This window comes from Leptopilina boulardi, unplaced genomic scaffold (assembly GCF_019393585.1).
Source record: "Leptopilina boulardi isolate dan_hultmark-lab unplaced genomic scaffold, ZJU_Lbou_2.1 LbouV2_214, whole genome shotgun sequence".
Taxonomy (NCBI): domain Eukaryota; kingdom Metazoa; phylum Arthropoda; class Insecta; order Hymenoptera; family Figitidae; genus Leptopilina; species Leptopilina boulardi.
Window position 1 is genome coordinate 3765936 of NW_026137768.1, and position 14995 is coordinate 3780930.

The window sequence follows — 14995 nt, forward strand, 5'->3', positions numbered from 1 at the left end:
AATTAATTTTTTTAGTTTTCTTCTATTGGCTAAACTTATGAAATATTGGCTACACTGAAAAACTAGTAAATAAAAATGGCTGGGAAGTTGAAAGTTTATTCCGTATCAAAGTGGTGAAATAATTAATAATATGAGTTGAAAATTGTAGAATTATGTTCTTACAAACGTAGATTTAAAAAGTAAGCAATTAGTTTCAACAGTTTGCAATTTAAAATATAGTTTAATGATAGAAATAAAATAATTTTCTATTGTAAAGACATCTGGAGGTAGCGCCAGTGGATAAGAAGCAGTCGAAAATAAGGATATTTTCGTTTCAAGTGTTCACAGTAAGACATGAATTCCTTCTATTTTTAGACTGGCTTCGTGAGTTGTTCGTCGAATCTTCTTCAGTTCCTGAACTGACAGCGTATTACATTACATTCCGTAATAGTCATTCAAATTTAAAGTTTTTAAAAGTTGATATGTTCATTTTATTTTACTGAATTATTAACTTCATTATTTGGAGTAATTGTAATTCATTTGTTTTTTTTTATTTGTTATTTAAAAAAAATATATATATATATATTATCGATAGAATTTTGTTTAAATGGAACAAAAGCGATTAAGTTTCTACTATTCCTTCTAAATATTAGGTTGCTATTTTTAGTTCTTAAGAAATCCTATATACCAATTTGGATAATTCTTTACAAACAAAAATCACTTTTGGAGTTTATAAAAATATTTACTTGTATAAAATATAAATCAAGTTTTTGATAATACCTTTTCACATATAGTTAATATAAGAAGAGAACATTTTTTGAAATCGAGAAAGAAACTTTTAATGAACTATTTATAAATTGATGATAAATGGTTTCAACATTTAATTCGAAAATAAAATTTTTAAGCGCTAACATTCAAATGTAAATATCTTTCGAAATATTTTTGACTATGACGAATCAAACTACGTACAAATGTTTAGATAAGTTTTAGAGCATCTGTTTACAATTTTAGAATATAAAATAAAATTATTTATTCTATTTTTGAAAAATCAAAATTCAAATTTGAAATGAAAATTAGGATATAGTATTGCAATTTGCATAATTTCATTTTGTGAAATTGAATACAAGACTTGTAAGGTTTCCAGTCGACATAAATTTTCTATTCATTCGTCAGGGACGAACCGATTAAAAGCCTCTTTATATTCAAGTGTCTACATGTGTATTACTCTTTGTCAGTCTGATATAATTTTGAGCCAAAAATTAAACCTTAATTTTTTTAATTAAAATTTATTTTCTCTTGAGAAATTAATTTTGATTTAAAAATTAATTCTTCTTTTTATCTTTAGATAAATCATCAAAAATGGTTGTGGGAGAGGCCAGTATACACAATATTATGGGGGGTATGGAAAGTACGGGAGGGGTACGACTTCATAATCATAAAAGAAAATTAAAACAAAGGTAATTTTTGCAAATATCGAAAAATCTATTAATACACTTTAATTTTACTATATGTACTTTTTTTTTCTTGTAGGTTTGATATAATTAAAAAATTAGGTCAAGGAACATATGGCAAGGTACAGTTAGGAATAAATAAAGAAACCGGCCAAGAAGTAGCAATTAAAACAATTAAAAAATGCAAAATAGAAACTGAAGCTGATCTAGTCAGAATTAGAAGAGAAATTCAAATTATGTCCAGTGTTCAACATCCAAATATTATTCACATTTATGAAGGTATGTTTAATTAATAAGTAATTTTTTTAGTGCGATCAATAATTTATATTTTTTCCAAATAGTTTTTGAAAATAGAGAGAAAATGGTGCTAGTCATGGAATATGCAGCTGGAGGTGAATTATATGATTATTTAAGTCAAAGAAAAGTTTTAACGGAAGAAGAAGCACGACGAATATTTCGTCAAATAGTGACAGCTGTTTTTTACTGTCACAAACATAATATTTGCCATAGAGATTTAAAACTCGAAAATATTTTATTGGATCAAATTGGAAATGCTAAAATAGCAGATTTTGGTTTATCGAATGTTTTCGATGGGAAAAGACTGTTGAATACATTTTGTGGAAGTCCACTTTATGCGAGTCCCGAAATTGTCAAAGGAACACCCTATCATGGACCTGAGGTCGATTGTTGGAGTTTGGGTGTTCTTTTATATACTCTTGTTTATGGTGCCATGCCATTTGATGGATCTAATTTCAAGAGACTAGTCAAACAAATATCGTCTTCCGATTATTTTGAACCAAAAGTGCCATCTCGTATGTAAAAATGATTTTTTCTATATATATAATATTTTTATCAATTTATTAAAAATATTTTCTTTATTTCAGCTGCGTCTACTTTAATTAAAGAAATGCTGACAGTATGTCCAGGAACAAGAGCTGATATACAAAAAATTTGTATCCACTGGTGGGTAAATGAAAGTTATGAAAAAAATTGTCTACATATTGCTGAAGAATTAGCTGCTCAAACACCAGTGCGTTTAGATTTATTACTATCACTTGTTCCACAATCGGCGAATGCTGATAAATTAGTTATAGATGAACATCAATCGGACGAATCAAATCTTACTGCCGATGTTACATCATCGGAAGTTATAATGCCAACAAGATCATATTCTGCTGATAATTTCATGGAATTTGATCGAAGCAATTCAAGTACAGTTTTACGTGAAATAGCCGATATGGAATCATCGAGACAAACAAATAATGGTGATGCAAAGAGAAAATTGGAAAGTACATCGTCGGTAGACGAAAACATGGCAGCCCTACAAAAACGAAAGGAAAGTTCAAAAACAGAAAAAGATGATAAACCAGAAACAGCAATGGATATTGATGTTTCCTCAATTTCTGTAAATCAAACAACGCCAACAGTTAAAAATTCCGAAAATATAAATGATACAACTGAAAAATTAACCGATCCCTTGGAAAATAAAAAAATACTTGAAAGTGATAATTCCAAAAAAGTAGCAAATAAAATTACTGTTGATCTAACTGGAAAACATGTGATGATTGATTCAAAAGATAATAATCGTGATTTAGATTCAGAGAATCAAATTTCCGAATCACCTGTTAAAAGTGTTAAGAAATTAAGGGATAAATCACATTCACTTGATTCATCATCAATAAGTGATGTGACAAAAGCCGTTAAGACTGTTGAACGACGACGTTCGAAAATTTTTGAAACTGCTGAAAAGTTTAATCAAATGTTATCAAATGTCGAAAGTGAAAAACCAAAGAAAATTTTCATTCCCGGTGTAAATGTGGGTGGTGCAAAACGTGCATTTGAAAGAAAAGCAAGTCTTAATTCTGGCACATTGCCAATTTCTTCAAAAGAAAAAACATCACCAAAAGTTATAAAAAATACAACTATTGATAAAAAATCAGAAAAACATCCAGATGAAGTGAAATTAAATACCGATGATGGTAAAATTGAGAAAAATATTTCAACACAAGAAAATATTTCCAATAAATCTGATCCAAATTCAAAACGAAATCTTATTATACAATTGGGACCTAATGATTTGAGATCCGCTACAGTTACTGTTTCAACTCCAGTCGAGACTAAATTATCACCACCTGAATTAAAACAAGATTTACAACCAAAAATGGTGAGTATTATTATTCAAAAAATTGTAAGTAGCAAATTTTTATAATTTACTAATTTCATACAGGTGAGCGATGTTGAACCAGTAAAAAGTAATTTATCTGAGAAGCCAAAAAAGAGCAGTAAAATGGAAATAACATTAAAAAGTACAACTAAAGTTGCGACACCGCCGCCAAAAACAAAAAAAACTGAAGTTCTATTAGGAGAATTGAAATCTCCAACATACAAAACGGAAATCGAAGCAAAAATCAATGAAACTGATCCACGAAAAATGCAAACACAACGTTCAGAAGTGGCTTTTCCAATTGCCGCGGTATCACCACAAATTAGTGCAAGTTCAAGTTATGAAAATAAAGAAAAATCTTCCATTGCATTCAGAAGAGAACACAGTGTTCCTATTCAGGTTAGTTCATTTTCAAAATTTTAGAATTATTATTAATTTTTTTCGAATTAAACATTTCTTGTTACAGATGGACCTTTCATATAATCCAACTGAACAGAAAAGAACACCATTGGATTCACCATCAACAGAATATTCAGAAACATTGGAACGTCAATCGACTATTGATTCTGATACTGATAATACTTCAAAATCTGTCATTGGACCCGAGCCAATTAGAAAAAGTCCTAGAGAATATATTATTCCTATTGCCGTTGAAGGTGCTAATTATATAACACCGCGAGCCGATAGCGCTGATATAGAGAGTAAAAACAGCGCCTCAAGTTTGTCCAGTTTGTCGAGATCTAGATTTGGAAAAACCAGAAGAATAAGCTCTCTACTATCTGACGCAAGTGAAGATGATGAATCACCATTCTTGTCACTTAGTAGGCAAGTAAAATTTTTCAAATGTCATTCAAATTTTTTTTTTTATCAAATCTAAATTTAAACACTAATTAATAAAATTTTCAGGGATAGCGATGATCTATTTCAACGTCACATGCATCGTTTAAGAAGTTCCCGACCCAGAAGACAACCATCTGATCTTGCCGATAGTTTATCATCAGGCGAAGATGATGACGATGATGGTTTTGAATTACTCACGGCTGAAAATTTATTCTCAACATTATTATCACGAGTACGAAGTCTCACTCAAAGATTAAATGTGGACGACAATAAAAATAGTCTCTTCCCTAATTCCAGATTGCTTGGACGTTTTGATTCTAATCCATCTCAATCTTTTTGGGGAACACGCGAACCTTTATCAAGGTATTTTTGAAAATTTTTTTTTATAAATTCTTTAAAATTTAGTTTATTGATTATTGTCGAGTAACAATAAAATTAAAAAAACACAATTTTAACCAAAATCTAGATTAAAAAAAATTTCTTCTTTTTAAGGCGAATCTCAGAATCACAATTCCCACGTTCATCGAATTGTGACATTGATCGACTGAGTCGTAAAAATTCATTTGGACTTTTGAGTCCGAAATTTCAAGATAGTCAGGGTTCACTCGGAGAATCATCGAAAGAAAGTCTTTCATCCTCTGGGAAAAGTAACACTTTGCCAAGGGGTAAGTTTTTTTTATAAATATTACACTTATGAATTATTAGCAAGTAGTAAAAAAATCAAGTAGTACTAAAATATTCGTAAATATATATAATGAATATCAAAAATAATTACAAAATAAAAATTAACAATGACCAAACGAAATAATTAAATTAAAAGAACAAACTTTCAAATTAAACTGATATCGACATCAGCTGTTTTGATGATGATAATGATAATAATAGAATGCAAATTTTTTAAAAATTATTTAAATCTTTCCAAAAAGAACTGTACAAAAACAGTGTGGAAATTTTCTCTAAATTCTTACAAACAAAAATAACTGAGTCTTATTTATTTCATTATATTTAGTTGATAATTGGTTTATGAATATAAATCAACAAAAATAGTTATGTAATATTTTGTTATATTAATTATTAAGAGTTATAATTTACTTATAAACAAAATTAATCTAAACACTATTTTCTAATAATTTCGATAAAAGAATTAAGAAAAAATTAATTTACACATTCGTAAATTCCTTGGCATCGGATCGATAATATCACAACAAAAAAGAACAATAGATAAAAATCAATATAATACAGTCACATTCCTTCTAATTTATAGAAATTAAAAATAACAAATGCAGATACCAAAACCTACATTAAAATCTATCGAATTTTTAAAGGAATATATGTTTTAATTTTCACTAAATGTAGCTAACAAATTCAAAAAATTTTTTCTTTTGCGAAGTAAATAAAAAAAATATACATGTCAAGTCTTAACCAATTTCCCGCACTGTTATTAAACAATATTGTGTCTGTAGACAACAAAACGACAATGACAAGAAAAAGAGACAAAAATACTTTTAAAAAAAATATATTTTTTTAAATACATTTTCAAAAAAGTGGATATTCATTGTAAAACAAAAAGTAGTAACTAGAAAATATAAAAAAGTAGTGCTAGAAGAATAGAGTAATTATATAATTTAAAAAGAAATCATTGGAAATAAATTAGTAATTAAAAATCATAAATAAAAAGTAAATAAAGTAGCTTAAAAAAACAAAATAAAAAAATTATAAAAGCTGATTTCTTTATCAAACCTTAATAAAATTATTATTTTTTTCTGTAAAAAAAAAATTAATTCGCTTATTGATTTAGTTGTATTTTTGTACTGTTATTTCTTAGAATTTTATAGAAATTTTCAATTCAACATTTTCAAAAAAAATATATATATTTGTATATATAACTGACGAATAAAAATACTGACGATTTTTTATCACGGTTGTTACAGCGACTGTTCGAGTGACTCTACATAGGCGAGGCGACGGTAATTCCCCGTACACAAATCAAGTTAGGTGCCACACTGAATCAACTTAGCAACTTCACTCATTATTGGCTACATTTTTATTATAACAGATCTAAATTGTAGACATCTTGTAATCTAAAATATTTGTTAATATTGACTTTAATATTGTAATATATAATAAACGTATGAAAATAAAAAAATCAAATAAGAGAAAGTTCAATGTTTAAATGTTGTCCTATACCTAATATGAATTCATTTCTTTTTACGAGTCAGATAATAATATATCTAAATTCAAAATTTAATTGATAAATTTAAACACAAAACGAAATGACAAAAATAATTTATCAATAAATTAATTTATTTGTATAAAACTAATAGTTCATTAATTTATTAAAGTAACGAAAATTATTATTTATCCATTGAATTAAAAAATTTATTAACATATTATCAACTGTATATAATTAAGTTAATCAGTTAATTTTTATATTAAAGATGACTATAAATAAGACAAATTTAAACATACAAAACACAACAAAATTTGAAATATTCATTTAAAAAATTCTGGAAAACTTAATTTTAAAGGTGTGAGAAAGAAATTGTTTAATAAAACTTTTAATTTTTAAATTGGTTATTTGAAAAATAATATTACCTTAATTCGATAAAAATTTGTTTTTGTTCCTTTTTTTAATGAGATATTATCGATTAGTGCCGAAAATATTCCATTTATAACGTGAATAGGTTTATATTTTTATTTTTAAAAAAATTGTAAAAATTTCTCCCTATTTTTTTTTAGATAATCATCATCATCATCATCTCGACAATTCAACAGGAGAAGAATCACAATTTCTTAAAGAAGCCAATGAATCACTGGATTATAATTTCACGCCAAGTTTAACTCGCCGATTAAATAGTAAATTCAATCAACAATCAAGAATGCATATGGGAATATCACCATTCAATTCACCTGAGAAAAATTATCATCAACAAATCATGACGACAGATCTCTTAAATTTTAAAAAAAATTACGACAATGAAAATTATAACGCCAGTTTGAAACAATCATCAGGCGAAAGAAGTCTCAGAAGAAGTACAAGTTTATTAGAGCCAAGAAATGATTTTTATGGATTTAATTTAACTTCATTGAGAAATCCTGAGAATTTTTTCGAAAATAAAGATAAACATTTATCATCAAAATGGAGAGGTGGCGAGAGAGAATATAGACGTGGTTTCAGTGTTGGTAGAATTCAAGAATTTCCAAATAATACAAACACAGAATACTGTAACAGTAATAATGTAGAATCAAATTTATTCACAGATTCAATTTCAGCGTGTGACTCGAGTACGAATTTACAAGATTCCGCGTCAAGTCGGTCGATAATATCCTGTGAATCATCAGCTGCAAATTCCTTCTCCAATATTCAGGATCATTCATCATCATCGTCAACTTTACCATATAAATCAAAATCGTCGAGGAATTTTGAAATTCGATTACTCGCCGCCGAGAGTCTAATAAAAGCATCAAAATTTAAGAATCTCGATGACACGAAATTTGATAAAAATACAAAATTTAAAAATTTAGAAGACACGAAATTTGATTCAAATGCAAAATTCGATAGTGGAAATGTAAATAACAAAACGCCAGATGATATTTCCGAAATGGTGAATTCAATGATATCAAAACGAAATCGATCAATTCCCTTCCCACGATTTCGTTCAAGTTCATTGAATCGTGAATTTTCCCTCGATGATAGTCGAAGAAAATCATTCACCGGTTCGTCAGCGGAAAAATCGCTTTTACAAAAATTTCCCAAATTTCAACGACACGATGAAGAATCCTCATCTAATTCAAATAAAGATGAGAACGATTCAACGAAAATTGAAAAATCACAACGTCGAATTTCTCGATTTTTGAGACCCGATTTTTTCGATACACCACGTGAAGAAAGTCAATACGTCAAGGAGAAAGAGGCAAAAAAAGCATTAGAAAATGAACGTAGAAAATCGAGATTTATGCGAAAACCAATTGAAAATGCATTTGAAAATGAAAATATTTCCAATTCAATTACAACAACAGAATCACACGATATTCCAAATGAAAATCAAAATACTGAATCAAAAATAATTCAACAATCATTAATTAATGTCAACGAGATGGAAAAATGTGAACCCAATGATTCTGCATTATTTACACACTACATTCCTGAAACAACTCATGAGACAAGCATAAATGACGAAAGTTCAATTAATAAAAAGTCTTCCAAAACATTTTCCAAATCAAAAACAGTTCCAAGAATCGATGTACCGTGTAAAGAAGAAGTAAAAACAAGTGAAAGTGCAACAAATATGCGATTTCGAAGTAAAATACCGACAAAATTCAAGAAAAATGAAACCAATATTGTGAAAAAAATTGCCGACAGCAATAAATTATTGCACAAAAATCCCACTGATCTTTCATCATCATCATCAACATCAAAAGTGAAAAAGAAGGAGAATGAATTAAGTTTACTCCAAAGATCAAAGACAGAAGTGAAAAAATCCTTAGAACAATGTTCCAAATTAGTGAAAAAATACAGTCTCGATAATACAAAAAAAATTAAAGCCGAAAAAGAAATTGGAATAATCAAAAGCAGGACAAATTCCCAAGAAAAGGAAAAATCGTCCGAGAGAAATTTAGAAAAAAATTCAAGTCGAAATATCGTTCAAGTGGAAATAGTTGCCGATAGAACAACAACACCCGAGAAAAAGCAACATTTATTTAAATCCGATAAAGCATTTAGAGAAGAATCACAATCGCCAAATGGTGAAAATGTTTCCGAAGAAAATGGCAAGAGAATTGTTAAAAAAATATTACCCTCTTTATCGAAAATAAATTCCACCTTAAAGGGAAATAATAACGATAAAGGTGAAAAAAAATTACTAAAACGCACAAAAGTCAAAGAAGTCAACGAAAAGGAAAATGATAATACAACCAAAAAAAAAGAAGAAAGTATCAAAAAGAAAGAAGATAATAGTATCAAAAGAAAAGAAGACAAAAGAAAAGAAATCGACAATTTAACCAAGAAAAAAGAAACTGATAAAAAGAAAGAAAATGAAATTACCATTAAGAAAAAAGAAGCCGAGAAGAAAAAGAAAAATATTCTCCCAATCAAAAAATCAACAAATAATTTCCCTAAAACATCGGAAAAAATCAATAAACAATCTTCCGAAACAAGTGACGATTCAGAGGAAAAATTCGATTACAAAGAGAAGAATTTTTCAACAGACAAATTATTGACAAGAAAATTAGTCAATAATTTAGATGAAAAATCACGAAAATCAAATAAAAGTAATTCTCCAATTAATGACAATTCCTCATCAGCTCAAAAAATTGACAACATGAAAATAATTCTCGACGCAAATAATTCGTTTTACAAACAAAGATCGAATTCATCAGATGATTTAGAAACAAATGATACAAGTTTTTATACAAATCCAGAACATCATCTTAAATCCAAAGAATTGAGTAAATCTCCCGATCACTCACAATGCGAAGGTACAGAATATTTCAATTTATATGGTTATTATCCAAGTGATTGTGAAATGAATAATACAAATACACGAAGTGACATTGCCAATTCATCATCATCATCAGCATTGCCTGTAAATTCAACTCCTCGCGATCAAGAATCAATAATCGATCGAATAAGAAGAAAAAGTTTCTATTCACGTTTCAATGATAGAAAACGTAAAACACTTGTGTCTCCATTATCATCACGAACCGATATGTGGCCCAGTATGACGTTACCAAAAAATTTTAGTTTCACAAGTACCAAGAAAAATGATTCCAACAAAAGATACAGTTTATATAATAATATTTTATCAGATTCAAAAAATATCGATCGAAATCGATATTCATTTTGTTCGTCGTCAGCTGATAATTCTTGTCCATCAATTGATTCATTGCAAAATAATATTGAATTACCGCGACGAAAATATTCCAGTGCGACTGATTTTAGTTTGAATAAAAATCATTTTGAAAATAATACTATTCCGCGAAAGAAGGAAATTAATAAATTTCAAATTGCAAGCAATTGTGATGATGAAACAAGTGGAAAAAATTGTGAAGATTGGTCCTGTTCATCAATTGCCAGTGAAAATTGCAGTAACGATTTCACAATGGGAATTCAAGATGATTTGGTTCAGTTCAGAAAGAAAGATTAATGCTTTTTCTATGCTAATAGCGATAGACATTCTGTAAACTGATTAAGGTACAATATAAGAAGAACCATAAAATTAAAAAATAATATAAATAAAATCAAGAATTTTAAAAATGCAATAAAAAATGCTTGTCCAAAAATACCAAAGGTATAAAAAAAGTCAACATTTAAAAATGTTCTCTTTTAATTTCAGATTTTTCACTGCCTCATTGAGAGTATCCATCTAAGTCATCCGTTTTCTAATTTACTCATCTTTATGTAATCAATGCTTTATCTTAATTAAGTCACTACGTTAAGATATTTTTAATTTAGGAAAAATGTTCGCTAGTGGAACAACAAATAGTTTTACTTTATGTCGTTTGTCCTTATAAAACATTTTATACATAATTCCGAATTAAAGTTCTTCATTTTTTTTTCTCAACCAATATTTAATTGTACAATTAAAAAAATTACAATTTACAAAATATTGAAAAAAAGTAATGCCTTGACCAAAGATCTTTGATAAAAAATTCTCATATATACATATTTTTTTTTTCAAAGGGATCGTTCATAAATTACACGCGAGAAATAAAAAGAAAATAATATTTTAAAAAGATATTACGTAATTTGTGAACAATCCCAAAGCAAAACTTTTTATGAATAAAACTCTAAAAGCAATTATTATAACTAATTTATTATTATTATTATTATTACTAATAACTAATTAAATCACTCATTCATTTAAATTTCTGAATTGTACTTCATTTCTCTTAAACCGATGGACTGATTAAGATATTCATTATGTACATTAAATTTTATACTTTCTTTCGTATTGTAAAGACATCGAAACCAAATTATAACAAACTAGTCTTCTCTGTTTTCAATTATTCAAAGTTTATGAATAAATTTAATTACTACTTTTAATGGTGTTTTACTTTACAATTAAAATAATGATTTTAAACAATAATCGGAGTAAATAAAAATTATTAGTAATTTATTCCCAAAAAAATGTTCAAAAAATTTTCATGAAAATTTTTGAAAAATGTTCAGTTTTTAAATTCATTTTCAAGGTACAAATTCACTTGGAAAATTTTTATAACAATTTTTATATTAACAAAAAAAAAATCACATTAAAAGATATGTGAAAATCGATTATTTGGTACGTTTTCCTAAGAAAAAAATTAAAAATTATTTTGAAAATAATATAACTTTTCTTTTTTTTTTTATATATATAAAGTCTATTTTTTAAACATTCTTATCGTACTTTGAAAAATAAATCTATGGGTCCCTTAATAACAAAAAATGTAAAGAAATATAAAATTACCTTTAGAAAAATAATAAATTGCGCAGTGTAAAAAATATTGTGTCAATGATGATGACCAGTTGTCATTAAAGCAGGTAAAAATGATCCAATTACTAACACTAAAATATCACGACATTTCATATGAGATGATTGTGGTAGTGCTCCTTCTGTACTTGGTAAATGCATAAAGGAACCATTGCTTTTTGACATTAATTCCGGCAGTACATGAACAGTAGCTACATATAAAAATGTACCTGCACTGAATAACATTGCTAATCCAGTTGCGTTTACACTACTAAGTGTTTCTTTACCCTCCTGAAAAATATTAATTTTACATATTTTTTTTTATTAATTCTTATTAATATTTCAATTGTTTATAATTTTTGTTTTTAAACAATTGAAATACAAACCTTGCCAATTCCAAAATAAGTGACTATCGTCAAGAATGGTGCTGATAGAGAGAAAATAAATAAATGACGTCCAATTTTTTTTTTGTCCACGCCTTCATGTAAAAGAAAAGATACGAGACCAAATGCAGCCGGAGCCTATATATCAAAAATTAATATTATGTAAAAATTTTTGTTTTATAAATTCGAAAAAAAAGAATATTAACCTTGTGCAACATAATTGCGAAGAAAACAACAACTTCTACATCTGCCTGAGAGGTTGTTGCAGCAGCACCTAAAGCAACACCATCAGCTGCTGCATGTACAACTAATCCTACAGTTGCTGTGAAACTTCGTTCTTTACCTCCACTTCTTTGAGCAGAACATTGATCCACCAATAGCATAAATACAAAACCAAATATTAAACTTATTCCAATTAAACTATGAAGATCTGTAAAAAATATATTAAATCATTATGATTTTAAAAAATATTCTATTTCACTAATACTAATTTCGTTCAACAAAATTCCCGTTTATTTCCCAAATTTTCCCGGTTTATTTTTTCTTTGTCATATTAAAATTTTTTTTCTTGCAGGCTTCACAGTGTTTCCCATATTTCCCTATTTTAAAAAATTCCCCTTTTTTTATGAATATTTCCACTTTTTCCCCTTTTATTCACTTATTTTCCCTATTTTATGTTGAAACTCGAATATTATTTAATAAAAGTCCAAATTTGAACCAAAATATTACAAGCGTCGGATTGGAAATTTCTTTTCATCAGAAAATTTATTAAAATTTTTTTTTGAATTTAATTTAAATAAATTAAAAATTTCAGTTTCTTTGAAAAATACGAATAAAATTAAGTTTTTTATATTTTACAAGACAGTTTTCGGTTTGATAAAATAAAAAATTTCTTTGTATTTTTCAAGAAAAAAATTAGTTTAGAAGTAATTTTCATTCTATAAAAAATTAATTTTAAAATAAGTTTAAAAAATAAAAAGCGTTTATTTATTAGATGTATGTAATACAAATTTTTATAAAACATTGAAAATAACATTAAAAAAAAAATTAATTACTATACCAGGAAAGTCTCTCCTTTAAATCTCACTTTTCTCTATAAACTTATCATCTTTTTGGAAAAATTTGGAAAAAAATGTTGATTTCTATACTTTTTATGTTTTAAGATGTTTTTTATTTATCAAGAAAATGAGTGCTTTTAAAATATTCACCGGTAGTGTAATTTAAAACAACTTTAAAGCATTTTGGTTAAGGAAAATATACATTTATATTTTACCCTATTTTTCTCATTTTTTTATACAAAATTTCCCCTATTCTCCTTTTTTCAGCAATTTTTATGCTGTGAAGCCTGTTCTTGTAAGCATGAATAAATTTACAAATATCTATGAAAATTGATGATATTTTATGAAAATAATTATATTTTAAGTTTGTATATTTCTCGTTATTTATTGGAGTAAAACATAATTTTTTCAAGAGAAATTAATATGTTATTAAATTAATAAAATTTGATTTTAAATCAAGTAAGAAAAATCCCGGTTTGACGTGAAATTCCCGGTTATTTTCCGGTTAGTGGACACCCTGCTAATATGATAATAATTACCATGTGATCCATGTGCATCATTAGTGGCAGATGTAAACAATACTCTTACGCCTTCTGGAATAATAACAGCTAAAGCTGTTCCAACAAGAAGACCGGCACCTAAAACGGATATTAGCTGCAATTTATCCTAAAACAAAACAATAGAAAATTAATCGATCCACTTTCTTATTGATAATAATTTTTTTTTCCAATTATTTTTTTCCAAGTATTTCAACAATTTTTTTATAATTATGAATTTTTCTTTTTTTTAAACTAAATTCCTCATAATTTTTTATTTCTTAAGTAAATAAATAATTACGATTTTAATTGTTTTTTTTATCAGTAATAGCAATTAAATAAACGTGCATATGTTACTCAATACTCGTATATAACGTATCGAATTTCACACTTTTCTTTTTTAATTATAATTATCTCACCTCAGATAAATTCATAACTAAAGGTACGGATCCTGCTAAATATGATCCAATCAACATAACCAACGCTAATATCCAAAGTACCAGTGTTTCATCCATTTTTGAAAATTATTACTTTCTAATAAGAAGTAATCTTATATATTTTTTTTAAGTAATATTTTTCACGTCAAGATAAAAGTAAATTATATACTTTGCAATACATGTTTTTATTTATAATGATTGATGTATTTGCTACTGTTTTGTATTTATCCTTATAAGCATTTTTTTTTAAAGGAAGAAAATAATTATTAATTATACATATGCATAAAATGTAAACACTGAAATTTCACTACAATCTGTCAACTTTGGGTAACTTTTTAAGCATGTATTGAGACACGTATTAGACGAAAAACACGTGGAGCAGGGACTTTCATAAGATAGAAAAGGATAGTAATAAAAAGAGAGATATATGTACATTTGTCCCTTTCTCAAGATGCCGTTCCATATAGGCGTGAAAACGGAAACGGATAGCTTAACCCAATAAGAACTTTCGATCCAATGGTAATCAATCTTATAGAGAGTTCTCATTGGCTACGCTTATTGAGGTTGTGTTCACAATAGGAACAACTAGAATTGGAGACTGTAGGAACCGTAACTGAAAATCGTCCCGTATTGAGTGACGTATCAACATTAAAGGTCGATTCGCATTGGCACTGATTGTAGAAGCACCTTAAATACCAA

At 27.3% G+C, this 14995-nt stretch overlaps 3 protein-coding genes across 5 annotated transcripts; 2 read left to right on the top strand and 1 right to left on the bottom strand.

Moving 5' to 3' along the window:
- The first annotated feature begins 44 nt into the window (after positions 1-44).
- Positions 45-6594, top strand: LOC127279064 (probable serine/threonine-protein kinase MARK-A). 3 transcript variants are annotated; one of them, XM_051301180.1, is made up of 11 exons: positions 45-179; positions 257-326; positions 1325-1436; positions 1510-1709; positions 1772-2242; positions 2315-3594; positions 3658-3993; positions 4061-4419; positions 4501-4797; positions 4927-5099; positions 6366-6594. In XM_051301180.1, the coding sequence occupies exons 3-11, from the start codon at positions 1339-1341 to the stop codon at positions 6449-6451; spliced, it is 3300 nt and encodes a 1099-aa protein (XP_051157137.1). In that variant the 5' UTR covers positions 45-179; positions 257-326; positions 1325-1338; the 3' UTR covers positions 6452-6594. The 3 variants fall into 3 exon arrangements, with proteins under 3 accessions (XP_051157137.1, XP_051157136.1, XP_051157135.1); XM_051301179.1 differs by lacking the exon at positions 257-326; XM_051301178.1 differs by having other exon boundaries at positions 61-423.
- A 553-nt stretch (positions 6595-7147) lies between these two features.
- Positions 7148-11479, top strand: LOC127279065 (myb-like protein Z). Its single transcript, XM_051301181.1, has 2 exons — positions 7148-10627; positions 10770-11479. Exon 1 carries the CDS (start codon positions 7314-7316, stop codon positions 10578-10580), a length of 3267 nt encoding a protein of 1088 aa, XP_051157138.1. The 5' UTR covers positions 7148-7313; the 3' UTR covers positions 10581-10627; positions 10770-11479.
- A 381-nt stretch (positions 11480-11860) lies between these two features.
- LOC127279075 (zinc transporter ZIP9) lies at positions 11861-14662 on the bottom strand. The gene is made up of 5 exons (XM_051301198.1): positions 14279-14662; positions 13863-13989; positions 12472-12695; positions 12269-12403; positions 11861-12173 (listed from the first exon to the last, which is right to left on the bottom strand). Exons 1-5 carry the CDS (start codon positions 14372-14374, stop codon positions 11922-11924), a joined length of 834 nt encoding a protein of 277 aa, XP_051157155.1. The 5' UTR covers positions 14375-14662; the 3' UTR covers positions 11861-11921.
- Positions 14663-14995: the final 333 nt, after the last annotated feature.